Source organism: Mesoplodon densirostris, chromosome 20 (genome assembly GCF_025265405.1).
Source record: "Mesoplodon densirostris isolate mMesDen1 chromosome 20, mMesDen1 primary haplotype, whole genome shotgun sequence".
Classification (NCBI taxonomy): domain Eukaryota; kingdom Metazoa; phylum Chordata; class Mammalia; order Artiodactyla; family Ziphiidae; genus Mesoplodon; species Mesoplodon densirostris.
The window spans coordinates 23,754,962-23,782,208 of record NC_082680.1 but is presented as its reverse complement, the minus strand read 5'-3'; the positions used below and the strand labels follow the sequence as shown (position 1 = coordinate 23,782,208).

Genomic DNA, 27,247 nt, shown 5'->3' with positions numbered 1-27,247 from the left:
GACAATACTAGGTACTCTCCAAGTTCTCTTCCAAAACAAAATTTTACAATTCTATCATAATAATGCTAGCCTTCCAGTCCAAGAACTGAACATAACAGATTTCTTTGAGTTTGAAAGATTTTAAAATTAACGGTTCCATAAATATACTATAAAAAGGAAGTATATTTTTAAATTATGGATATTTTGCCCATGCATTAAATAAAAATTTTTTGTGTACAAAATTTTCCCACATACCACAGACACTTGACCACATGATCAGAAATCATATAAATTACTTACAATTTAATATCCTCTAGAACATTTTTTGACTGTGCTGATCCAAGAAAGCAAGCTGGAATGTTGGACATTCTGTAAGAAGAAAAACAAATATTCTGGAACCATGTGCACACTACAAATATCAACTTCATTTTTAAGTGAGAAAGAACGAAGAAATATAATGAGGTACACCCTCTTCTTTGCAATCTCTTTTTGTAACTCACTAATTTGACAAATAAATTCCTTCAAAGGCTGTATTAGAAGACAGGCTGTTAAGGTGGGTTTCCCAAAAAGACTGCAGGCTCAGATTAAAGAAATTTAAAATTTTTCACAACTAAAAACTACACTTCCATGTATATACTTCACACTAGGCTAAAGAAGGGTAACCAAAAGAGAAAAGAATTTTGTGATATGTAGTGTAAACTGGCATAAAATTTGCTTTTTAAAAATTTTTTTCAGGGCCATCTGGTAGCCTTGAATTACACAGAGAACTCAAGAAAGAAGATAAGCTCTTCCACCAAAGTGTCATTTATTACTAATAAAGACAAAGCAACACTTTTAGCAATGTGTTACTGCGAACTAGATTTTAACATACATGATAAATCAAATATTTCCTTCATAGGAGGAAAAAAAAGGGTGGTAATGTGGCAATGAAAGCATTACTCACTCAAGCTGGAGCACCTGGTCTACCATCAAAGAAATAAGGGGAGAGATGACAAGGCCAATCCCGCCTACATAAACAGGTGGATACTGGAAGCACAAACTCTTTCCATACCCTTAAAATAAAAATAATACATTCAGACAAATAAAACTAAATCCTTGGTACTTTGATTTCTTTTTACGATGTACTTGTGTGAAATGAACAGTCACTACTAATGTGCTACCTTCCTAAGAGTTAATTCATGCATAAATTTGAGCATCTACCCTCAGCTCACTCTCTTCTATATTTCACACCATTTGTATACATATTTGTATTTTTTTTTTTTTTTTTTTTTTTTTTTTTTTTTGCGGTATGCGGGCCTCTCACTGTTGTGGCCTCTCCCGTTGCGGAGCACAGGCTCCGGACGCGCAGGCTCAGCAGCCATGGCTCACGGGCCCAGCCGCTCCGCGGCACGTGGGATCCTCCCGGACCGGGGCACGAACCTGCGTCCCCTGCATCGGCAGGCAGACTCTCAACCACTGCGCCACCAGGGGAGCCCTACATATTTGTATTTTGAGAGTTTATGGAAAGACTAAGCATGTCAAAACCTTGAAGTTTTATTTTTTAAAGGATTAGATTATTTGCTTAAGTACAACTTACCAGTTGCCATGACAACAACATTATCTCTTCTTTCTTCCAATACAGAATGAATCACTTTCCACTGAACCCTGGAGGATGAAAAGCAAAAAGCTGCTCTGTTTTACTAACAAGAAACCCAAGGGACAAGTTGAAATCCATTTAACTTTTTCACTTCCTCCAGAATTTTGTTTACATTTTTGAGCTTCAATAAAAATATAAGAACCCTGGAACTTGAAAACAAAAGCCCCATTTGACCAACCTGCCATTCAAGCTGACTGAACAACTAGGACTTCTGTCCATATTTGTATTAAATTTTATTACATATAGCTAAAGTATACCATAAATTCCAGCTTCATCCTAGATATCCAACAGAGTCACTGATTTAAAATAAATCAGAGAAATGCTCTAGGTGAAAGGATTGACTAAGAAGGGAAATGAGGGAACTTTCTGGAGTGATTGTAATGTTCCATATTTTTAAAAGGGTTTAGGTTACATGTACACTTAAGATTTGCAAATGTTAAACACCTAAGGTTTAACCATTTCTTTGTGTGTAAATTTTAGCTCAAAAGTTTAAAAATAAATAAATAAATATTTAACTATAGTTAATGATTTACATGCTAAAGTAATTAGGGGGAAGTGTAAGGATGTCTACAATTTACCTTGAGATGCATTTTAAAAATTGAATGGATTAAAAAGTGGATAGAGAGAAAATCAATATATAATAAAGCAAGTATAATAAAATGTTAATAGTGAATTAATGGTGAATATACAGGTATTCATAGTAAAAAAAAAAAACCAACTCTAATGTATCTTTGAAATTTCTTTTAATAAAATGTTGAGGGAAAAATCAACTGGAAAGGTGATCTTAAATTCACTGATATGTACATTTATGTGCATTTTTCTATGTGTAGGACATAGTTTAATTTTTTTTAATTGTTTAAGATCAAAAGGAAAAATGAAAGAAATGCTTCCATGGATTAAATTTTAAATTCCCAAAACAGAAAAAATACAGTCTAGAGTTTTACATTCTTATTAGTTTTATTCAACTTTACTTGTTCTTCATCTCATTTGTATTCCTCTCATTTTAATACTTATAAATGTGCCCCCTTGGATGTAAATACCTTTGAATATGTTAAAACTGATATGATTATCACTGTTTTTCAAACTATTGTCTAATGAATTTCTATTACAACATGGTTTGGACAATGAGATGCACAGAACAGGCACACAGATACGTATATAATAAAATACAAGTCAGCATTAAATTAATTTATTAATGTCTCTACCCAGAACTCTCTATAGTAAGGAAAACCATTTTCCCCACTTATAAAAACAATCTGCAGATATGAATTTTACAAAAATATTACTTCAAAATAATTCTGTAGTCACTTAGAAAAAAATACAGTGTGACATGTATAAACTATAATGAAGCTGTGCTTTTACTGTTAAATGGATGGATTATTTGCCTTTTTTCCTTTGTGAAGAAAACAGTAAATATGCAACTTAATTAACTGAGATTATACTCACGGCTTAAAACTAGAATGGCCAAAGTAGGTCTTGAGGCAATTAATTTGCTCTGCAGTAGGTCCTGGTAACGAACAGTCTTAAAATAAAATGGACATTTACGTTAAAATAGAAGTACACGAAGTGAGAGGGAGTAAGTTTTATGTCACTGACTTCTTTTAAAGAATATAGTGGTAGGTACCAAAGGTCACTGTTGTCTTTTAAATCTACCCAATTTTGTCCTCTGGGTACCAGTCATGACTCCAGGTAAACCCTTTGATTAATTACCTAATACTAAGGATTAGAACTTTGTTGTGATTCAGTTTGCCAGCCCCATAAAAAAACAATGTTTTGGAATTTGCTATACTTTCAAAAACTAACATTTAGAGCCAACAATGGCAAGCAAAACGCCAATCCAAATTTTATAATATAACCAACTTTCAATCAATAGTAAGCAGAAATCACATTACTGCCACAAATAAAATCTACAGATAAAACAAGATCTTCATTTTAATTACCATTCCACCAAATCTTTGACCAAAATTCCAACTGCATAGCAGAATGGAATGACATTAATTTTAGCCCACTGATTTTCCTTTTTTCCTCAGGTTGAAGGGTTCATGAGGGGCCGAGAAAGAGCAAAGCAAAGAGTCAAGATAATTCATTTCTAAACAAATGAATATTTGTCCATATTTAATACAAGAAAACATAGGAAAAAAACCTTTTTAACATTTTCATGTATTTCCATCTAAAAAATTATTTTAAATTTTCCACATTTTAACATTGACGAAATCTAGCTCTAAAGAGTTCTACTCTATGAGAAGACACCCACATCTTGTCATAATGAGTACCATATCACTTAAATGACAGAAGATTCACTTAGTGGATTCTTTACTAGAGTTTGCATATACAGGATGAAAATTAGTCCATTTTGCTATCTGACACTGTGTCACTTATTTTACGTAATAAGCTCCTGAAGGACACTGTGTACCTATGCCATTTACAATAATGTTTAATATAAGTAATTAATTTACGATTTCTTATTATTTTTTATGATTTTGACAAACAAAATATAAAATTTAGGATGAAAAGTTTCACATCACCATGTTCACCAAATAACACAACACTTCTATTACTTTACTCTTCTAAATAGTAACATTGTGCTTTATGAAGACCAAAGCACTAAGGGATTTAATGACAAGTTTCTAGGACCTAATTAACTACATGCCACAAAATCACTGACCTCCAAAATGTTTATAACCTGGACGCTAAATTAAAATCAGTGGTAGGTATCAGAGACGAGTCATTTCAAACATATTACAGTGCTTACCTTCATCAACTTCTTCCTCTTCAATAGCTTCATTCTCATCTTCATCATCTTCTTCAGAAGGAAGACCCAGATTTCTTTCCATTTCTATGCATTTTGAATGATTTGGATCTTCTGTGCTACTATTTAGGATATCTAACGACTGAACGTTTAAAAGAATTTTTAAAAGCAAAATCATTGACAGTGTTGTATCTTTTTCAGCAAACACAAAAGGAGTATTATTAACAGAGCCTACAATCTAGTTCAAAGCTGGCAGATGTGCAAGCAATACCACAAAAGAACATGTGTGCTCCAGTTTAAATATGTGCTCAAGAATGGTTTCTAAGGCACAAGGCCAAAGAGGAATACTGCCAGCATAAACAGGGTTCATTAATACCATACAATGAACTGCCCCTAGGGAAAGTTACCATAAATTTTGAATTTAGATTATTTAAAACATTTTTTTCTTTATCATATTTCAATGCTTTCAATTCCCAAGTGGTAAATGTGGGTTTTAATGTTATTTTTGTAATGAGTTTCTCTATATCATGTGTCAGTCACATTCTTTTTGAGTAAACGTAAGGTTTAAACTATAAGCAAACAATAAATGTGTTTTTGGAGTTGTCAAAACAACAACAAAAGATTGAAATAATTTTAGGAAAGGAATATTACAAATGTGAAATAAAGTTTGTTTTCATTTTGGCTTCATATCTGATTTCCTCCCCTAAATCAAGGTTATCTATTTAACGAACCTAAGAATATTTCAAAATTGTTTCATCTGTAAAATTTCTAACTAAGAAATAACAGGAAGAATTATTAAACCACAGTTCTTCATTTTCTCTTTATATTAAACCTTCCATTTAGTAAGTTTGACTTTAAAGGTTTTTTTAAAAGTGTATTCATTTCAGGCCTACAAAAGGAAAAACAAGTGATTTTCTTCCTGATTTTTTATTCAAGTCAACAAACAGACTTAGAAAAGCATTTTGGAAATAAAGTTCTCTCATATGGGCACCCAGGTTGCCTTCTAAGAGGTTCAATATATAATATAAATTTGTGAAAGTCCACAACTATCCTATAAATACACTACTTTAACAGCACTCCTCGGAGAAATGGCTCATCACTAAAGGAATATGATTTAGTACGTACACTCTTTTATTATTGTTAGCTAATATTTATTATAAACACTTAGGAAATGCCAGGCTCTTTAGTAAACTCTTCAAAAGTAACACCTTAATAATAAATACGACTGTTAACTGAGTATCAAAAAGCTAAGAAACTTGCCCAAAGTCACACAGCTAATAAAGGGAGAAGCTAGAATTCGAACCCACATTTACATTCAGAATCCACATTCCTATCACTACCCACTACACTGCCTCAAAATTAAAGAATCAGTAACTTAATCTCATTTCATAAAAAGAAAAATCACATCAACCTAAAGATGAGGACTAACAAGTATGCATAATGGTGAACTTCTGTGTTTTTCTTCATTTTTCACTTTATTTAGCAAAATTTAGGCTTTTCTAATTTTCCATCCTTGATTCATAAGACCTGACAAAGAAACCCGAGGTCAGGTGAAGTAGAAAATACATAAATTATAAAATGATATTTTCAACTTTGATAACAAAATAGGAGAAAACTGAACCATTTAAAACATTAGAAAATTATATATAATAGAAAACAGCAAATAAAACCAAAGGAAGTAAAGAAGAATATGGAATGTATAAAAACAGAACTTCCAAATAAAAGTGGATACACATGGATGGGAAGAAAGAGAAACCTATTTCAATACTGGAGAGCTGAATCACTACCCAGTTTCCAGGAAAAGATTAAAAGTAAGTGACCTAAGAGGGAAGAGAAAACATACTACTATGTTTTCTAGTATGTAAAAATTAGTATACTACTCCTCCTCCTACCACTACTACTACGTTATTCATAGACCACACCAAGGTATAAAGAAATATGAAATGGAAAACAAAATCTAATGTTACATAAGTGATAGCAATCTCATTGTGGTGGGACCAGTTTAGAATTAGGCAATATTTTATTTAATTAATGTCCCTTGGAAAGAACTGGAAGTAATTTTCCATAATGTTGAACATACCTTAAGCATCTCCATTTCTAAATCTTCATCACTCTCAATTACATAAGATATATCCTCTTCGTTATACTTGGAAGACAAAAAAAAAAAAATTTCAAACATTAATTTCCAGTATAATTGACTCCATACCTTCTTTTCCACAAAATAAAGTTCCTATATGCTAAATAACTTTAGACTACTTCCTATTCTTCTCTAATAAATAAATTTATAACATATATTTATATGTTTATATGACAGGTAGATAGAAAGGAAGGGAGAGAGGATGGTAGGGAGGAATAAACATAGAAACAAAGAAAGAAACAAAGAACCAAGTAAAAAGAGAAAAAAAGAAATATAATTGGAAAGATAAACAAGATAGACAAACAGACATGAAATAAAGCCCACACTCTCTAAATGAGAGTACAGAGTGACAAGCTCACCTATGGTTAAAAAAATCTCAAACTGTGTCTCCCAAACTTTTTGAGTACCAGAACCTCTTTGCAATCTTGAAAAATTCTGTACAAAGCCAGGAACAACAGTTGTTCTCTTATAGCCACTGATTTTTAAAAGATAAAAAAAAGCTACTATGATTGTAATAATACCTTTAAATATTGTTATTTTGCAAATAGCATGTACAGGTGTTTGAAAAACAGGGTCAGATAAGTTATTTATTCAGCTATTGCCAATACCTGGTTATGACGAAACTACAATAACATGGCAATCCCCGCGAAGCAGGTGTCCAAGGATAGAAACCCGTACAAAAGAAACCCACAAAAGAAATACAGAAGGACCCTAAAAAAAGGCTAATCTTTAAATTGGAAGTAGGAAAAGGAAGTACAGCCTTAATTAACCTGCAAAAATTAAGTTTTAAAGAAGATTTTAAAGTAAGTTTTATACAAGGAAAGAAAAAATCTTTTATTTTTTAAATCATTATTTATTTGCTGTGTGGGTCTTTAATGGATTTTTTAAATGCTAATAATTATTACACAATAAAAAATGGCAATAATTGGAGTAAAAGATGTGAGTCAGATCATGAAATCCTGATCACAATTCTATGTCACTGTATGAAACGTATCACTTTAAAGTGAATACCTAATACAAAATTTCTAGAAAATCAAAAGGTAACGCAGATGTTAGCAAAAGATATTCCCCAAAAGAGGAATCTGCTTTACAAATGGTTGGTATGAAAACAATGTTAAAATAAAGTGCATTCATATACTGAATAGAAGTGATTACTAATATAGTTACCAAACACAGAGAAATACTGAGACTCTGTCATTAGAAAACTGAGGAAATAATCCTATTAAATGACTTTCAAATCTAATTTTAAAAACTTAAAACTTAGTTACTATAAAAGAAAATGTATAAAATTCTACCAAATATAAGCAACATATGTAATTTTTTTAATTAATGAAAAACAAATGAGGTAAAAAGTATACAGTTATGTCTCTTTTGTCTTTACAATAAAAGAAACACAATGATTCCTCCAATACAACTTTACTATTTCAAAAAATATGCTTAAGTTAGCCAACAGAAAAACATAATCTCACAAATTAAACTAATCAAATCGGAACATAACAACTAGAAACCTAAACATGAAGTTGAGAGAAAATATAGAATGTTTAACAATAATCTATCAAGAAAAAAATGTAGGTTTCTGACTCTAGAGGACGGTAAAGGTTAGTGTCAAGCAAAAACATCAGTTTATTAGAAACCTTGTCAGACTATCAAGTAAAGAAAACCCATATGAAGAAATAAAACTACTCTCAAAAATCAAGTTTGGAAGAGAATCCCTAGTAGATATGTAGGGAATCCACAAAAAGAAGAGGTATAGGGCTTCCCTGGTGGCGCAGTGGTTGAGAGTCCGCCTGCCGATGCAGGGGACACGGGTTCCTGCCCCGGTCCGGGAGGATACTACATGCTGTGGAGCGGCTGGGCCCGTGAGCCATGGCCGCTGAGCCTGCACGTCCGGAGCCTGTGCTCCGCAACGGGAGAGGCCACAACAGTGAGAGGCCCGCGTACCGCAAAAAAAAAAAAAGAAGAGGTATATATTAGGTAGGAGAAATGCTTAGCAAATTATAACAAGTGTGTATTGACACTAAAAATCTTTCCACTACAAAATGCTGCTTATTATAGTAAGTCAGGAGTAGCAAACCCAGTCCACTTTTTGCTTTTGTAAATAAAGTTTTACTGAAATGCAGACAGGCTATTTGTCTATAGCTGCTTTCACACTGAATTGGCAGAACTGGGCAGTTAACAACAGAAACCGTGTGGTCTGCAAAGCCTAAAATATTTACTATCTGCCCCTCTACAGAAAAAATCAGCCAACCACTACCATGAATGAAAATTGTTTTCTCTTTACTCTATTTAGTACCTCAGGAGATTTGCAAGTAACATCACCAAGATGTTTTTCCTGAGCCTGTTGTTCCAAACGTTGGAGTTCATCTTCTGTAATATCTAATGACATTAAACAAACTCTTTCTGGAGTCTCTTCCAACTTATTATCTTCTAGTCCATCTTCAAATCCATCTTCTTCTTGTTTTACTTCGTTTGCAAGTACATTTTCTCCATTATGTTTAATTAAATTATCAGGTGTTGTGTCCCATGCTTCATCTGTAATTTTAGTAAAAATTTTATGTTCTCTAATTTGTTTCTGTTGTACTTCACCAGCAGTGGGCTCTTCCAACGGTAATAAGTGAAAATGACTGCTGGGCCTCAGTTCATTCTCAGTAGAACCAAGTATCACCTTCCTCAATGAATACAGATTTTCTGAAATATCCTTCAATAGTACAGAAACCCTAAAAACAATTTTAAGAAAGGTGAGTTCAACTTTAATTGTGTTAACTCTAAGGACAAGTTTTAATGTTTTTTAAAAGAAGAAGATCTTCACTTAAAGGACACACTGGATTAAAGATGCTCTTCATACCCTAATACCCACTATATGCTTATAGCTTCTGGGCTACTCTCTAGTACAGCAAGGTACTTCTACATTCAACAGCTGACTTGCGTGCTTACTAAAGTGTCAGTAGTGTTTGGTCCCAAACTAATTGTTTATGGTGTCATTCCTTATCCATACCTGATATTCATGTTAAGCAGATATCCAAGGCTGTCAAACTGTATTTATAAATAAAAAGCAAATATGCTCTGAATGTGGCCTCACGCAGTCCACGGGAAGTGCAGTTAAGTGAACTGGAATTCATGTTTATGGCATGTATTTTGGCTGTTCAGAGGCCTTTTTTGTTCTCCCTTGGTTTAGAAGTGTAATCTAAATAAGTGAAGTAATACCGGAGACTTTTACAAAGAACCGGAAATAAGAGATTTAACTAGTTTTTGTTTTGACACTAATACTTTACAAGATATACCTTTATTAAAAATGAATCCAGGGACTTCCCTGGTAGTCCAGTGGTAAGGAATCCACCTTCCAAAAGCAGGGGATGCAGGTTCGATCCCTGGTCAGGGAACTAAGATCTCACATGCTGCGGGGAGCTGGGCCCGTGCATCACCACTACTGAGCTCGTGCACCTCAACTAGAGAGAAGCCCGTGCGCCGCAGCAAAGAGCCCGCGGGCCACAACTAAGACCCGACACAGCCAAAAATAAATAAATAAATAATAAATCTTTTTTTTTTTAAATGAATCCAGTAGTCCCCATTCTCAAATTCTAAGAAAACTACTTAGCTTTGATATTACAAAGCAAAGCATTAAGCACACGTTAATTTACATTCAATAGATATTCTAATTCCTAGAAAAAATCTGAAATGCATGTGAACAGTAATTTTTCATGTAAATGGTGATTTTTCTTCTTCCATGGAGGGAAAAATGTAAAAATGAATATGAAATAGCTTTATTAGTACCTTTCCCCAGTTGACAGTTATTTCTTTCAGAAATTCTCAAAGTTACATAAAAACTACTGAAACAAATTGCTAGGGGGAAAATCACTTTGAAAAAGAGCTGAATTTCTGTCTCATACTTTGAAATCCATCAAAATCTATCACAAATCTCATCCAAAAAAGAATACATTAACATTGCATTTTGTCAGAGTCAGAATTCTATTTCAACTAGCTGCTTCACATTCATACAAAGGATTTTGGCCTCAAAATTTTATTACCACATTATAATCAATCACCGTTCAAGAGCACTCCTGCTTTTAGAGGTTTAACAAGGGAGTCATTCAGCAATTAAGGACAGAGCCAGGCCTGATTCCAAGAAGAATCAGCTGCTGGGCACCAGTAGTCCAATGTCTGTTAATCCAAATATCTCAAGTTATCTAATGCTTCGGCTATAAAATAGTCTTTAAAATCTAAATGCCTCTTGTTTTAACCGTCTGCTGATTAGGTAGACTTCTTTATATAATAATCACTTAATAACCAGAAAAATGAGGCTACTAAAAGTTGCTTTTATTTATAGATTTCAAGTAACCAAACTATAAATATAATTAAATGAAAAATGAGCATAAACAGAAAGAAAGAGACAACTTTGAATCTTCAATATTTTCTTTCATGTGAACTTAGGAGTTTTATTTTGCTTTGCTTCATAAAACATCCTACAAGGCAGACAGAAAAGCCTCAAACTTTTTGTGTACAATTTAACAACTGGAAAGATATTTCTACATTTATACATCAGTCTGTGTGCATGTATGCAAGCACGAGTCTACCCTAATGAACAGTAATTCTTCATTATATATAGGAAAATGCAATAAGAACAAATAGAAGTGATGAAAACAGAAATATTTAACCTCTGTGGATTTTCCACTTTTTCAAAAGTATCAGGAAGATGCTTAGCCAGATCTATCATCTCCTCGGAGACTGAAATCAATTGTTTCTTCACGTCACTAGGTAGTACTTCTTCCTCTGGAAAAAAAGAATCAGTACTAATTTTCCAACTGCAAAGCAGAGATATTTATTTAAACAGTATTAGGGCTTAAATTTTCATTTTGTTTCTTTAAATGAATTCCAACAAAAAGACTTCCTTAACCTATCTCCAAATCACCTCAGTCACTTTATTTCCCTTCCAAATTTTTGCTCTTTAAAATTTTAGACTAAATTCTAAGTGATCTTCATTCATACATATTACAACCCAGTGGTTATCAACCTAGGCAGAAGGTGAAGGCAGAAATGAGAATCGGAACCCATCTGCACTATTTCAAAATCAGAAATCAATATAACACCACATGGGAGCCTACGTACTAAATACAGTTTGGTAAACATAACCTTACCTGACAGCCATTCCTCACTGCCCTCATTACCAGTCATCACAAAATAAAATGCAAGCCTTTCTAATCATTGATCATCTCCCAAACTCACAGCTTCATTCTGTCTGATGGGTCTCTATCAACACCACAAAACCTGCCCACCTTTCCCAAACCCTTTCCCTGCTTAGAATTTCTTACTCTTCATCACCACTTCTTGTGTCCTTTACAAGTCCACCTGGCTCCTCTGAAGCACTGGACATAGGATACACCATTAGCTATTCCTGCTTGCTGCAGTTATCCTGTCTCAAAATTACATCATTCATTGAAGATTTTGGCACCTGGTTCACTGTCTCTTCCTTCCCTACTACTCCTGTGATAATTCCTGGTAACCTCAACACTCACAGGTAACTTGATAATTCCTGGCCACCTAAGAGTACGGCCTTTTCAGTTCCTCATTCCCTCCATTTCCAACCATCTTTTCCTCAACTGACCTCAGCCACTCCTTCCCATAACCATACCCTTGGTTTTACAATTGCCAGTAAAGTCACCATTTCCAAACTTCAATTACAAGCATTCCATCCTCTGAACACTTGCATGCTATCTTTCTTTCCAACACGCTTTCCCCAATACAACAATTCTTTCACACTTTCAGGACCAAGTCCATTGACCTACCGCCTTTTCCTTACCCATTACCCTTGTCACTCCCCCCGTCACCCATGTCTTACGGTCCTTCCTTACCCATATTAATCATTCCTTACTGTGGACTGAACTCTTTTGCTCCTTCCTTCTTCTATGGCAAAACACTACTCTAATTAAACCCACTTTCTTTACCTACTTGATGCCTATACCCAAACAGTTGAATATAAGTTGAAAATAAAACACAATTATGATTATGACACTTTGCTTTAAATTCATGCACAGACCTCGACGAACCCTCAGCAATGACTGTTAATTATTCTACATTTCCCACTCTCCCACTCTCAAGATGACTATTTCATACCTCATTCTCTCTCTTCAAGCCCCCAACACCTGCCTGTCCCTCCTTTTACTCAGAGAACAACTTCACTTCTTACTTCATTAAGAAAACAGAAACAACAATGAGAATCATCTCGTCTTCCCCCACCTATCTGCTGATTAGTCTGTATTCATATCACTACCCCCATTTACAGCAAAATTCCTTGAAAGAAAGAATTGTCCACACTCACTGTCTTCAAATTTTCTAATTCCATTTTCTCCTAAACTGACTCCCACTAAGCTTCTTCCAAAAGCTGCTCTTAGAAAGGTTACCGACGGCCTCCACACAGTCAAATGCAACGGTTAATCCTAGTTGCTCATCTCACTCAAATTCTCAGAGGCACTGAAAACAGATGACTTACTCGGACTCACAACATTTTCTTCACTGGTTTCTGAACACCACCCTCCTGTGCTTCCTCCTCCATCATTGCCCCTTCACAGGCCTCTTTGCTGCATGCGCCTCATCTTCCTGACCGCAAGAGGTTGGTGTGCCCTTGACGTCAGTACTTGGGCCTCTTCTGTTCTTTATTCCACTCGCTCCCTATTTTCTCTCCTCTGGTTTAACTACCATCTGTATGCTGACGACCGCCAAGTTATATCTCCAACCACCTGAACGCACTCCAGAATCATGTTTCCAACTAAGATATCTCCTTGGATATGAATAAGCCTCTAAAACTTAGCATAGCCAAAACTGAAATCTAGATTTTTCTCACTCAAATCTGCTCTCCTCATAATCTTTCCACTGTTACTGACCCTCCCGTTCACTCAGTGGATCCAACCAAAATATCCAGATTGTTATCTCACTCTCTACATCTCACCCCCCACAGAGAATTCATCAGCAAGTACACACACCCTCTACCGACTCTCACCCCTCTGCTGCTACCAGCCTAATCCACACAATCATCATCTCTTGTCTGGACTATTACAGTAGCATCCAAACCGACTTCCCTGCCTAAACGCTTGCCCTCCTACAGCATCCAGAAAAATACTTTCAAGATAAAAATTTAATCATATCATTCTGCTGCTCCAAACCCTATAAGGATTTCGCATCACTCATCGTGGTATTTATTTTAATTAATAAAATATGAAGTCAGATTCACAGCCTATAAGGCCCTAAATGCTCTGGCCCAAGCTACTTCTCTGGCATCATTTCCTATTCCTCTCACTCTTACTCATTTCACCTCAGTTACACTCACTGTCCCTCAGACACTCTGCTCTTTCTTCCCCTCACGCCTTCCATGTTCTCCCCTTGGGCATCATTCCCTCACTCAGACAAATGAAGTAAAGAGGTTTGGTCTGTTTTGTTCAGTGCATTTTCGTTAGCAAGTGGTACGCTTGCCTGACCCATAATAAACACCCAACAAATATGGTATATGAATAAATGAATAAATATTCCCTTTCCAAACCAAGCTTCTTAAAAAAAAAAAAGTTACTTACACGAGCTTTCTCACTTTCCTTACATCTTAGTCCTCTATTCACACAAACGTGACTTCTCCCACATCATTCCACTACTCCACTCTTGCTTCCGTTATAGTACCTTCATGGTACCCAAGCCTGTGACCCTTTTTTGTGCCCCCATGACCACTCTCTCCCCGATATACCCTTTTGTCACCCAGTACACCAAAGCTGCTGCAGTAAAAGATTACAGATGATGGCCACATTGCCCAATCCAAGGACTAATTCTGAGTCCTCAGCTTCTCAGACTCTCAGGAAAATTTAAAACAGTTGATAACACCCTCCTACAAAAAACATGCTCTTTACTTGGTCTGCTGCACACCCCGCCTCCTCATTTCCTTCTGTGCCCATGGCAGCTCCTCTGGTGTCCCCCTCCTCCATGCAAACATTAAATACTAAGAGTTCCTCGAGACTCTCAGCCCCACTTCTTTATCTCAAACTCCTCATTCTTTACCTCTCATTCAAACTGTCCCCTGAGTTTCAGGCTGGGTATCTAAGTGCCTGCGGGCCACCACCTCCGTTTCGCTAGCTCGCAGGCTTCCTTCCTTTAACGTGCCTAAAATCAACCGTGTGCCTCCTCGACCCCAAACCCCGCTCCTCCTCTTCAACGTTTCTCATCACTGTTGCTCATGCCAATGGCACAGGACGGATCCTTGGCACATGGCTCACACCATCACATTAAATTCTCTTCATTCTACTGCCCTGTTCAATGTCTTTTGCATCTATCCACTTCTCTCCATCCTCAATACAACCAACCAAGCCAGGTCACCATCACCTCTCACTTGGATTATGGGCACAGCCTCCTAACAGGTCTTTCCACTGTGACCCTTGCCCTCCAGAACCCATTTTCTGCTCTACAGTCCAAGTTCGTGTTTTTTAATGTAATTCACGTCACTCCTGTGCTTGAAACCCTCAATAGCTCTTAGGAGGAAATGTAAACCTCTAACATGGCCTATCTGCTTTCCTTGTTCTGCTTCTCCTACACCCCCCACCCTGTCATATTCAATAGCTCACCGTGCTTTACTGCTTTCCGCTGCCTATAGATACCCCTTACCTCTGAAACTTGGGCCCTGCTATTTCCTGTGCCTTTGACACTTCTCCTCTGTTCTTCAGCGAGCTGACTCCTGCTCATATTTCAGGTCTTGCCGTAAACATCACTTTCTCCATAAAATATTCTCTAATACCTCCAAATATGCATGGATGCCTCTCCTATACGCTAACCGTAACACCTTTTTTTCCCACATCATAAGCCTCATCTTCCTACACTGCCTTTTTTTGGTTCATCTATATCCCCCATGAAGTTGCAGGTTTCCCTCTCAGGAAACAGATCGTGCCTGTCTTGTTCACTGCTGGATCTCCATTCGTAAAGGGCTGAACAATATTTAATAAATGAATAAAAATATATTTAACTACTGTATCATTTAGTGTTTATTAGCTACCATCTTGGGAATAAGCTAGCATTTTAAGAGACAAACAATGTGCAAAATCTTTTTATTTTCTGATGTTCTAATTTCTTGTATCCTTTAATAAAAGAAAAAACACAAACTTATAATACAAACCAAAAGTGGTCATTTGAAAATATCGTCTGTATATACACGGGGGAAATTTGAGAAAGGTGAGTTTGACACTGCTGGAAGGAAAGGAGGGAGGGAGGGAGGGAGGGAGGGAGGGAGAGAGGGAGGGAGGGAGGGAGGGAGAGAGGGAGGGAGGGAGGGAGGGAGAGAGGGAGGGAGAGAGGGAGGGAGGGAGAGAGGGAGGGAGAGAGGGAGGGAGGGAGGGAGGGAGGGAGGGCAGGAGGGAGAGAGGGAGGGAGGGAGGGAGGGAGAGAGGGAGGGAGAGAGGGAGGGAGGGAGGGAGGGAGGGAGGGAGGGAGAGAGGGAGGGAGAGAGGGAGGGAGGGCAGGAGGGAGAGAGGAAGTGGCCATTCTGTTTGGAGAAAAACAACAGAGTTATCGTATCCTGGAGAAAATTTAGAAATTTAAACCAGGGCACTATAAAGCATCTTATATACTTTAAATATTTATAGCAAAGATGTATAATCTCCAGACTGAGAGGTGGGTGCTTGTAACACTGATGTTATTAAGACCCAACTCTAGAAGCTTAATGAACAGCAATGCTACAAAGGAAAAGTAGTTAAGTCCTGCTTTGCTGCAACCAACATGCCTGAAGCCCTAAGCTTTGGCCAAATAGACCTCATCCTAATGTCAACACTGCTCAGACAATCAAGAAGTTGTAATAATACTAAATAGTTTGCACATGTGTAAATACTTTTTGGAGATAAACCTCACAAATGAGCAAATTCAAATTTTACCTTTTATTTTCAGACCATAACATACCTTCATGTATAGCAAATATCTGTACAGCAGCTCCCAAATTTTCTAATTTTTGATAAATGATGAAACCAGCCTACAGGAAAACAAAAAAATGATAACAGTATACTAAAGATCACCAAATAAAATTTCATGTCCCATCTTTACAAAAATCTAAAACAATGATTCCCAAGGCACCCAAAAAGCTGAATTCAACCTATTAAGTTATGCAAAGATCTAAATGTCTTTATTTATTCACCACACCAATTGTGAGAATGCAGAAGGTAGCTGTCTACACCTTAAAATAAAATTTTTCACATTTTAACATCCAATATTATGAGCAGGTAATGAAATCAAATAACTTATAAATGGAATCTAACAAAATACAATCAAGTAAGAGAAAACTGTTTGACTACAGATATCCATTCCCCATTATCTCATTATTAGCTGTTAGTCAGTGTATATACAGTCCTCCTTCTAATTACTGTTAATAGGAACAATCAAGTCACACGGATTTCTCATGAATAAAAATGCTACAGAACTTGTACTAGTTCTCAACAAGTTTTCTGATTTTTTTAAACAGAACATAAAGGAAAATTATCTTCCTATTTCCCCACAAAATTGAATTTTTTCTGTTTATAAATAAAAGGAGCTTCCATTCATAAAAACAGATGCAAAAAAGTAAACAATAAGATATTCATCTACAAATAAAAGTATAAAGGGAAAAAAAGGCCATTGGGACATAAAATACATTTCTTGTAAACAAACAAACAATAATGCTATATATATAGATAAGGCCAGATTTCATTATGTACGAATATGTAAATATGAAAATACATCTGACTAACAGCAGTAAAAAGCTAATTGTGGAGGCAATTTTTCTAAATTTTTACCACATTTTAAATATGAACATAAGAAATAAGGCCAGTTTCAATATAGAAACTGTATTGTAGTTATTTTTATTCTGTAGTGGCCTATAATAAAATACATCATCAATACCATTTGTTCTTGCTCAGTCTAAGCTTATACGCCTTTCATGTTTTCAGAGAACTCACATTTTTTACATACAAATTGGACATTATTTTGGCTTCATGACAATAAAAATAACTAGTATTAAACAATCTATTGATTGGTACTTGCTCATTAATACTCAGAATTACAAGTTTCACTAAATTTCTTCCTAAGCATTTTTAATGCCAAACTGATTTAAAAGATTTTAGTTAAGTTTGTGCCACTACCACAATAAAACTTTTATAAAGTAAGTTATTATAAAGTTTAACAAACAGATCATAGTCTAAAGATGTCTGGTACCTACATAAGCATCAGTGGCTGCATATAGTTTCTGGTCCTCAGTGAGGGGAAACTTACTCCAGTTGCTGCAGCGGATAGACTTGTCTTTCAGAAGCTGTTTACCAAAGAGGTGTTTAACCAAACCACTGAGGCTCCAGGTCTCTGTACATTTCAACTAAAAGCAATGAAAAATCAACTCAGCAAACATTATTTCCTTCTATTTTCAGCTATTCCTAATTATCTGATACCAAATGATCATGTCACACATAAAGTTGGAAATGTTACACCAAAATATAAGACAGAGATAGTCCTTAATAGATTTCCTGTCACTAAAAACCTCATTTGCAGTTTACATTATAAGAATTTAATACTGGAATTTCCCCAATGTAGGTATTAAAATTCTTGGACTGTCGAAGCATCATTCATAGACAAAAGTTGAATAGGTTGGTAGGCTTTCTACTTCTCAGCCAAATGAATAGTTGGCTAATATGAGAATTTAACTTAATGACTACATGAATAAAATAGGTGAAATATGGGATGGAAGGGATGGTCAAACTTCCACTAAGAGCATCATACCACAAGAGCTGCATTATGCTCTTTAAAAAAAAAAAGATATTGAGATAGATGGATTAAAGAGATAAACTTAAAATACAATATTTAAATTTGCATATATATGAAACAAAGTGAAATAATACTAAATATGGGAGAGGGTGCTTGCTTAAAGAAACTGTTTGCTAAGGCAATGGATTAGAACTGAAGGTTTTCATTATGGAACACTCACTGGGGACTTCTTTTTTTACAAAAACATTACATAGCCTACATTATTTCTTCAAAAAAAATCTAAAACAGATAGAAGGGACATTCTGTGAAACACAAATTTCTTGTTTGTGAAAATAATATACATATTATAGCTACCTTTTCATTGGCAACATCTGTCAGTTCCACAAAACTCTTCAATTTGATGTCAAAGTCACGTAGAAGTTTCCACTGATCTCCTTCAATTCCTACACCTGCCTTTTTAATTGCTTCATTTTCAAGCAACATTTTTAATCCCTGAGGGAAAACTGTAACATTTTTTTATTATTTCCATAGGTTCTATCAAATTTGATAGATTTATTTTCTACTTCTTACACATTCTATGTTTATACTTAAACTTCTGTTTAAGTTTAAATTCAGAAACACACTTAACTTGAGTGTTGCTTTTCTTGCCTAAAGCAAAAAGTCCTGATTGATAAATGACAGAAAAACATCTAACATAAATGCTACCTCTGTTATCACTAAAATTTAGCCCCTCTATACTTCAGTTCTCTACTCTCTAAAACAGGAATAATATCAATGCTTGACAGAGACGATGTAAAAATTAAATAAAACAGGGATATGAGTGAATTAGGTAGAACATAAATACTTAAATAAACATAAGGTGATGAGAGAAGCACCAGTTAATTCAAGAGTTTAATTTTATATGGATAAAGTTGACATAATACAATTATCAACCATATAAAAATGAAACAAATAAAAGAGATACCAACCTGACATAGAAGAAATATGAAACAAGTAACATTTGCTCTCTGACACACACAGCTGAATTAGTGCAACTCTGCTCAGTTTCCCTTTACTGTATGTTGGTGGCCATTCCATGTCAAATCCTACCACATCTCCATCAGACACACTCATGCTAAATGGGGAAAAATAGTGTAAATTAATTACATTAAATTTTAATTTCTACATAACTAAAGACATCATTCAAAATGTTAAAAGACAAGCCACAGACAGTAGAAGATATCTGTAATACGTATAACTGATAATGAATAGTCAGAAAATATTAAAAATTCCTTGAGGGGCTTCCCTGGTGGTGCAGTGGTTGAGAGCCCGCCTGCCGATGCGGGGGACACGGGTTCGTGCCCCGGTCCGGAAGGATCCCACATGCCGCGGAGCGGCTGGGCCCGTGAGCCATGGTTGCTGAGCCTGCACGTCCGGAGCCTATGCTCCGCAACGGGAGAGGCCACAGCAGTGAGAGGCCCGCGTACCGTTTAAAAAAAAAAAAAAAAAAAAAAAAAGGAGGGAAATAGGAACAGGCAATTCCCCAAAGGAAATCCAAATGGCCAATAAATTCAAATACATATATGAAGATACAAAATCTCAGTAGAACTCAGAGAAATGTAAACTGAACCTATACAATTTCACATCTACCTGACTGACAAAGCTTCACAATATTAAATGCTGAGAAGGGTATCTACCAGTGGGACCACTCACATACTGGTGAATGTTGAAACTGATAAAATCCTCTTGGAAAAAACTGACAATATCTAGCTAAAGATGTGTAAACAGCATGAACTGACAAGTTTTTCTCATAAATACATGAAACTCTCATATGTGCACACACAGAAATGTTTAAGAATGTTCATTGCAATACTGTTCCAACTGGCAAAAACGGACACACTACATTTCCATCAACCAGAGAATGAACAAATTGTAACATATTGAAACAATGTAACATTATATAAAAGTTTAAATAGAACTTCATATACCAAACCAAAAAGAAAAATTCTCAAGAATATAAAATGTTGAGTGAAAAAGAAGTGGCAGAATACAAACAGAGTTTGATAGCATTTTTTTTTTTTTTTTTTTTTTTTTTTTTTGCGGTATGCAGGCCTCTCACTGCTGTGGCTCCTCCCGTTGCGGAGCACAGGCTCCGGACGCGCAGGCCCAGCAGCCATGGCTCACGGGCCCAGCCGCTCCGCGGCACGTGGCATCCTCCCGGACCGGGGCACGAACCCGCATCCCCTGCATCGGCAGGCGGACCCTCAACCACTGCGCCACCAGGGAAGCCCGATAGCATTATTTTTAAAGTTTCTAAATGGGCAAAGTAATAGTATATGATATTTGGGGATATAAAATTATGAAAATTATAGAAAATATGTGAGGGAATACTAAACACTGCACTCGTGACAGAAGTTCTCTCAGAGGACTGCAGAGGAGAGAATCACAAAGGGCGTACACGGGCTTCAGTTGTATTTTATTGTTTCATGTCTTAATAAAGATTTGAAGAAAATTAATATTAAGATTTGATAAAGCTAGTGGAAGGAATATGGGTGCTTGTTATATTATTGTTTATATATGCCTATTTCACAATTTTTAAAAGTGAAAAATGTACTTAAAAAAAGTTTTTTAACTCAACCTCTGCTTTGGGCTAAGATGAAATAACACTGATCAGTCATAACTTTCCTTCATGAACAAACAGAAAATTGGACAAAATATATAAACAACAGTTTTCAGACACTAGACAATGGGCAGCACGGGACTATGCTCTCTGGGGGAAGGAAATAAATGGTAAGGCCTACGGCTGCCCCAGCTTTCTGCCTTGACCATTCCAGAGAACAGAACAGGGAGGAGAGCCCAAAGCAGACCACTGCACTGGGAGACAGAACTCACAGCCAGAGAAGAGGAGGCAGCTAGAAGTTGTGGGTAGAGTCCTGGGGAGGAGGGAGCTAGGCAGGAAAAGACGTGCAAGCGTGCAGTGACACTACGAGGCTAGACCAAGAAAAACCGGAGAACTGTAAGCTGGACAGCTCCTAGGGCTTACAGAGAGGTAAGAGGCATTAAAGTCCTGAAAAGTTGGAGTAGATTCTTTCTGATCACCTGGGGCAGTCAACAAAGACTCCAGAAAGGTCACACCCATTACAGGGCTAAATCATGTCCAGAATAAAGGCTACCATAGATATGCCCTAAAAACGCTTAAAAATAAGCCTCAAAATGTTAAGTCTGATCTTCAGGTAACTTAACTGCCTGACAGAGCAAAGTTCCTTTCCTTCAAGGAAGACAATAAAATCTAACATTCAACAAGGTAAAATCACAACATCCAATCAAAAATTGTCAGCCATGAAAAAAAAAAACTGGAAAACATGACTCATAAGCAGGATAAAAGTCATTTAACAGAAAAAATAACTAGTATAGTGGAATTAACAAAAGAGGATATTAAAACAGCTATTATAAACATGCTGAACATGTTCAAAGATTTAAAAGAAAACATGAATATGATAAGAGCCAAAATAGAAGATATTTTTAAAAAGAAATAAATGGAACTTCTAGAGATGAAAAATACAATAAAATTTAAAATTCACAGGATGGGATAACAGCAGAACAGACACTACAGAATAAAAAAATAAATAAGTGAACTTGCAGACAGAACCAAAGAAACTATTCAAACTGAAGCACAGAGAGAAAAAAGAATGAAAGAAAAAATTTTAAACACTGGAAGAGCCTCATGACCAACAACACAGTATCAAGCAATCTAACCTATCTGCATTGAGAGCGGCAAAAGAGGAGAATAACAGGAAGTGAGAAAAAATGCATTGGAAGAAATTATTCAAATATGATGAAACTATAAACCCACAGATCCAAAAAGCTCACTGAACCCCCAAGCAAGATAAACACAAACCACACTACACAAAGGCACATCATAATCTAACTGCTGAAAACCTGGAATAGCAAAAATCTTTAAAGTAACCAAAAGAGGTGAAAAATAAAAAAAACTTGCCTGGCTTCCATAAAACATACAATTCATCAGAACTACACTCTTCAAAACACGCTTATTGCCTTCAGATAGGACATACTATAGCATTGTCAAAGGTAAGATGGTAGAGTTAATACATAATCATAAATAACAGATTTTACCATCTCTGTGAGACAATTTAGTTCTATTTAATGAGTCCCAAAAGTAGCCAGATAACTATAGTGGGAGTGAGGACACCTGAATGCTGTTTCTAGAATACATCTACCAGGAGACCATTAATAAATAGCTTAACTTACTTCTGCTTCTTCTAAGCCAATGTGTAACAGTTTAAAAAAAAAAAAAAGGACAGGTATAATAACTTCAAAGATGTGCATGAATTCCCTATCTCTCCTTGTAAAATGCTTCAAGAGCCTTAGACTGCATTATTGCAGAGTACTAATTTAATTAGACAATTTAAAAAATACTAAGTCATTTTTAATGTTCTTTTTAAGGATCATTTGCTATAATTGTTGCTAACTAAATGCAACAGAGACAATCACAATCACTATTCAATATTACTATGTTGGTATTTTTAATGAAATAGAAAGGGGCGTTTTAGAGGTTGAATAGTTTTTGCATGTTTTTCCTAAACTGGTGTGTTCTATATATAACATCTTAAGTACTGAAAAGTCAAAAAATTAGCTAGAGTAACAGAAAGGCTTATGAATGAACAAACAGGTACATTACAAATTTAATTCAGTGATTTTAAGTTTTTATTTAAAAAGCAGAATTAGAACTTATCAGTGATATTTTACATGTATAAGTAATTATGTACTGAACACACCTCAACTATAAAACTCAATACACATACAAATATTACCATAATAGTTATATTCTAAGGGTCCAAATTCAACTGAAGGTAGGAAATTTAAATCTTTACCTAATATCTTCTGATAGGAAAGAACAATCATTAGCTTCATAACTGTACACAATGGATCCAGTGAATTCTAAGAAGGGGAGGTCATCTTCCAAAACACTCTTCTGAATAGATGCCTTGAGTTAAACAAAATTCCGAAAAGGCACAAATAAAATTCACATTAAATAATAAATATTCACTGAAATAATAAAGTTCACTGAAGCATTCAAATTATAGTTCTAAGTTTTATCAACTAATGCTCTATAGATTAATGAAGTCATACGGACAATTTAACAAAGATAAAGCTACCCACTGTAAAACTATTTTTCTAACAAATTTATTTGCAAACTTCTAATCCTATTTTCATAAAAGCATTTATTTTATTAAATTTTTCTTCAATTATATTAGTATTCTACATGCAATAATATTGCTATAAAATGCTGAAGACTGGTTGATGGAGCTTAAATCTATGAAGACTTAAAACTCACTTAACCATAAAAATTCACCAAAATAAATACTGTCTAAATTATTATCTGAATTGGAACAAACTGGCAAGGTCAACCATGTAAACTAGATTAAAAGGGAAAGTATAGAGTAAGAATTCTCATTTTTGTAAACCCAGTTAAAATTTAATCCCATTCATCCATTCAATGACTAGATTCTGGTTCATTCACAGAACAGCAACTCTAAATGCAAACAATGGCTTGAAGTTTACAAGTTAGGATTGACTCATTTTACAGTCGAATGCACATTAAATTTTCCATCTGAAAGAATAATCAATGAACGGCATACATACCTTTCTTTCTTCTACAGTATATGTCGTCTTCTGCGTAGACATCCATTCAGGAAGTTTCCGCTGCTGTGTTGTTTCCAATGTTTTTTCATTCATCTTTAAAAGGTTCTAGTCGCAAAATCCAAAAAACAAGTACTTTGTGAATAAACACAGTCTTTGTAAGAAAACTCAGAGATAGACCTATCAATATGATTGAAGATCCAAATATACATGTTTAAATTAAGTTACAGCACCTAGGCCCAAATATAGGTTATAAGAGCTGGAATCGCAAAAGAAAAAGAAACATACAACATGCTAGCTCTAATGACCATACCTTTAGTATTTCCTCTTTTCAAAATAAGTGAGCCAGTTTAATTGAGTTCTAAGGTTCTAGCAGTTTCAAAATTTTATTATTCTCTGACTTTGATCCTTTTAAAAAATAATCTTTATCTCATTTACAATGAGAATATCTGGGTGTATAAACTGCTATAAATTTTTGACAACTTTAATTTTCTTATCATCTTTCCTAAGATCTAAGTAAACTCATCAAACTGTTAAACTGTTCACAGGTCTACCTGAAGAGAATTTTGAGACAGATAAGCTTTTCTATATTAAGGGTTTTTAATTATACTCTTGGCCTAACAAGTGAATCAGTCTCCCTAAGAATAAGAGTTTCGTTGAGAATATTTTTTTTAAATCTGTTACGAGCTTTGAGGGCTCTACTCAATATAAACCACACTTCAAGAATGGTTGTAGAAAATACAATTAATAGGAAAACCATGACATACTCTTTCTTTTAAAGATAAAACAGATCCATATCCTCATGTGACTTAATACACTAAACTGAAGTGGCCTTAAGTTCTTAATAAAATTCTTCAAACCCCAACCTTAGTTCCTGTTATCTCAAATTTCTAGTAAAGGCACAGCAGTTTTTAGTATACACCTGAAGATTATTATGATGAAACAATGTCAATATGAAATAATCAAAGCAACTATTTATGATTATGGGATAGCCTGTTATCCCTACTGATATTTAGCAATACAAATTCTGAAAAAATTAAACAATATCCAGCAAGTATCCATTTAAGTGCTCATTTTCCCAAGCATAAACCCCCAAAACTGAGAACACTAATAATGTATGAAAGAAAATTTTTAAAGATTACTTTGGCAAACAAGTTTTCCATACAGAACAAACTCCATCATTCTTATGCACTGGGAAGGAAAGGATCAACAGCAGGAAAGGGGAACTCACTGGCCCTACTGGGGAAGAAGGAATGAAGGACCTCCACCACCAAATGTGCTAATGACCTCAAACTGGATGGTAGCCTTGAAAATCTATCAGCGGTATCCACTAGCAGAAAAATACCTGAGTATCTATCCAGAAAATGTTAGCCAGATATAACTAACCTATCTAGGCTGCTTATCATAAATAAGCCTGGAATTCTGGCTTTATTAATTATGTCTGGAAAATGGGGGGTAGTCAGTATAGACTTAAAAAAACGCACATGTGACAGAAATCTCAAGGTATCTGGGGGACCCTGAAAAGGGAGGAATCCACCTAGATCTGTTAAGCAAAATCTGTGATAAACCATTGTCATGACTTCCCTAGCCCTGAGAGGTCTTTTAAAAGTTCAGTTTGAGACTCCTTATAAAAGTTTCATCAAAGCAAAAAAGCCTATACGATCAATTATAGTTATATTAATCATCAAGCCAAGTTTATTGAGACCAGTCTTATTTTGCAAACAAATTGGTCTTAATTTGGTTATATTTGGAAGAAATGAGGGTAAATTTAGAGAGAAAAAAGATTATGTTTCAATGAATATTAAATCCCGGAAATCCCAGTTTTGTTAATGGGGGTCTGTATTTACTAAGACTCACTTCCTAGATAGTTCCTTGCTGTTAGGTTATATTAATGCAAAGTTTAATTAAATTATTAAAAGGACACTCTAAGTTTGTTTTTGAAGCTTATCTCAGTAATCTTTTGGATGAAGATCAGATGCCCCATGACCTGCAACCAGGGGATTATGCATACTGGAAAAGACATAATTTAAAGGACTATCTCCAACCTAGACAAAAGAACTCTTATCAGGGACTCTTAACTAGCTCATGCATACTGAAACTGAAGAGAACTGATTCGGATTAATCCCCACTTACAAAGGGTCCCTACACTGGACTGGCCTAGAGATTATGGCTGACCTCAAAATCACCTTAAAACAATGCTCAGAGGAGAAACTACACTCACACTAGGATGAGAGGAAGAAGACATCAGAAGCAGACAGCTAGACCAAGATCCTGGACCTGGCTTGTATGATCCTTTATAACATTTTCTTGACTTCTTGGACCTCTGCATATGAATCAAATGTTTTCCTATCATGGGCATGATCCTATGCTAATTTTAAAAATCAATCCAGGGGCTTCCCTGGTGGCGCAGTGGTTAAGAAACCGCCTGCCAACGCAGGGACACGGGTTCAAGCCCTGGTCCGGGAAGATCCCACATGCCGCAGAGCAACTAAGCCCGTGGGCCACAACTACTGAGTCTGCGCTCTAGAGCCTGTGAGCCGCAGCTACTGAGCCTGAGCTCTAGAGCCCGTGTGGCACAACTACTGAAGCCCGTGCGCCTAGAGCCCGTGCTCCGCAACGAGAGAAGCCACCACAATGAGAAGCCACCCCCCACCCCCGCGCACCGCAACTAGAGAAAGCCCACGTGCTGCAATAAGACCCAACGCAACCAAAAATAAACTAATTAATTAATTTTAAAAAATTCTTACGGGGCTTCCCTAGTGGTGCAGTGGTTGAGAATCTGCCTGCTAATGCAGAGGACACGGGTTTGAGCCCTGGTCTGGGAGGATCCCACATGCCGCGGAGCAACTAGGCCCGTGAGCCACAACTACTGAGCCTGCGTGTCTGAAGCCTGTGCTCCCCAACAAGAGAGGCCGCAATAGTGAGAGGCCCACGCACCGCGATGAAGAGTGGTACCCGCCTGCCACAACTAGAGAAAGCCCTCGCACAGAAATGAAGACCCAACACAGCAAAAATAAATTAATTAATTAATAATAAAAAAAATTCTTACTTACGACTTTAATAATACTGCCAGCTATGTTATTTGTATTTTGCCTGTTTTACAAGATTGTTGTTTCTTGCATTACCAAATGCGTGACTGAGCCTCCAACAAAAATACATAGTTTTATATGAGATCAATAATTGTAATAGTGCAACTCTACATATGTGAAGATGGATGCAACAAGGCAGAATTTTTTTCTGGACCGTAACAGACTAGTAGGACAGGTGGTCCTTTGACTATTGTTAATAAGACCTAGTCCAGTAATAGCACACTGAGTGGACTATCAGCAAAATTTTTGCCAGACCTAGGAATGAGCCTTCCTAGCACCAC

At 35.9% G+C, this 27,247-nt stretch overlaps 1 protein-coding gene across 3 annotated transcripts in view; it reads right to left on the bottom strand.

Annotated features, from left to right (window-relative positions):
* WRN (WRN RecQ like helicase) overlaps positions 1 to 27,247 on the bottom strand; it is a 134,064-nt gene that overhangs the window by 79,489 nt on the left and 27,328 nt on the right. For all 3 annotated transcript variants that reach the window (XM_060085979.1, XM_060085981.1, XM_060085980.1), the window contains exons 3-16: positions 23,881 to 23,985; positions 23,109 to 23,221; positions 19,206 to 19,351; positions 18,592 to 18,740; positions 17,702 to 17,851; positions 16,414 to 16,483; positions 11,154 to 11,268; positions 8,795 to 9,218; positions 6,445 to 6,510; positions 4,368 to 4,506; positions 3,062 to 3,137; positions 1,556 to 1,623; positions 923 to 1,031; positions 280 to 348 (exon numbers count right to left, since the gene is read on the bottom strand). In XM_060085979.1, the coding sequence (XP_059941962.1) occupies positions 280 to 348; positions 923 to 1,031; positions 1,556 to 1,623; positions 3,062 to 3,137; positions 4,368 to 4,506; positions 6,445 to 6,510; positions 8,795 to 9,218; positions 11,154 to 11,268; positions 16,414 to 16,483; positions 17,702 to 17,851; positions 18,592 to 18,740; positions 19,206 to 19,351; positions 23,109 to 23,221; positions 23,881 to 23,973 (1,787 nt within the window). In that variant the 5' untranslated portion in view covers positions 23,974 to 23,985. The remainder of the gene's footprint in view (positions 1 to 279; positions 349 to 922; positions 1,032 to 1,555; positions 1,624 to 3,061; positions 3,138 to 4,367; positions 4,507 to 6,444; positions 6,511 to 8,794; positions 9,219 to 11,153; positions 11,269 to 16,413; positions 16,484 to 17,701; positions 17,852 to 18,591; positions 18,741 to 19,205; positions 19,352 to 23,108; positions 23,222 to 23,880; positions 23,986 to 27,247) is intronic.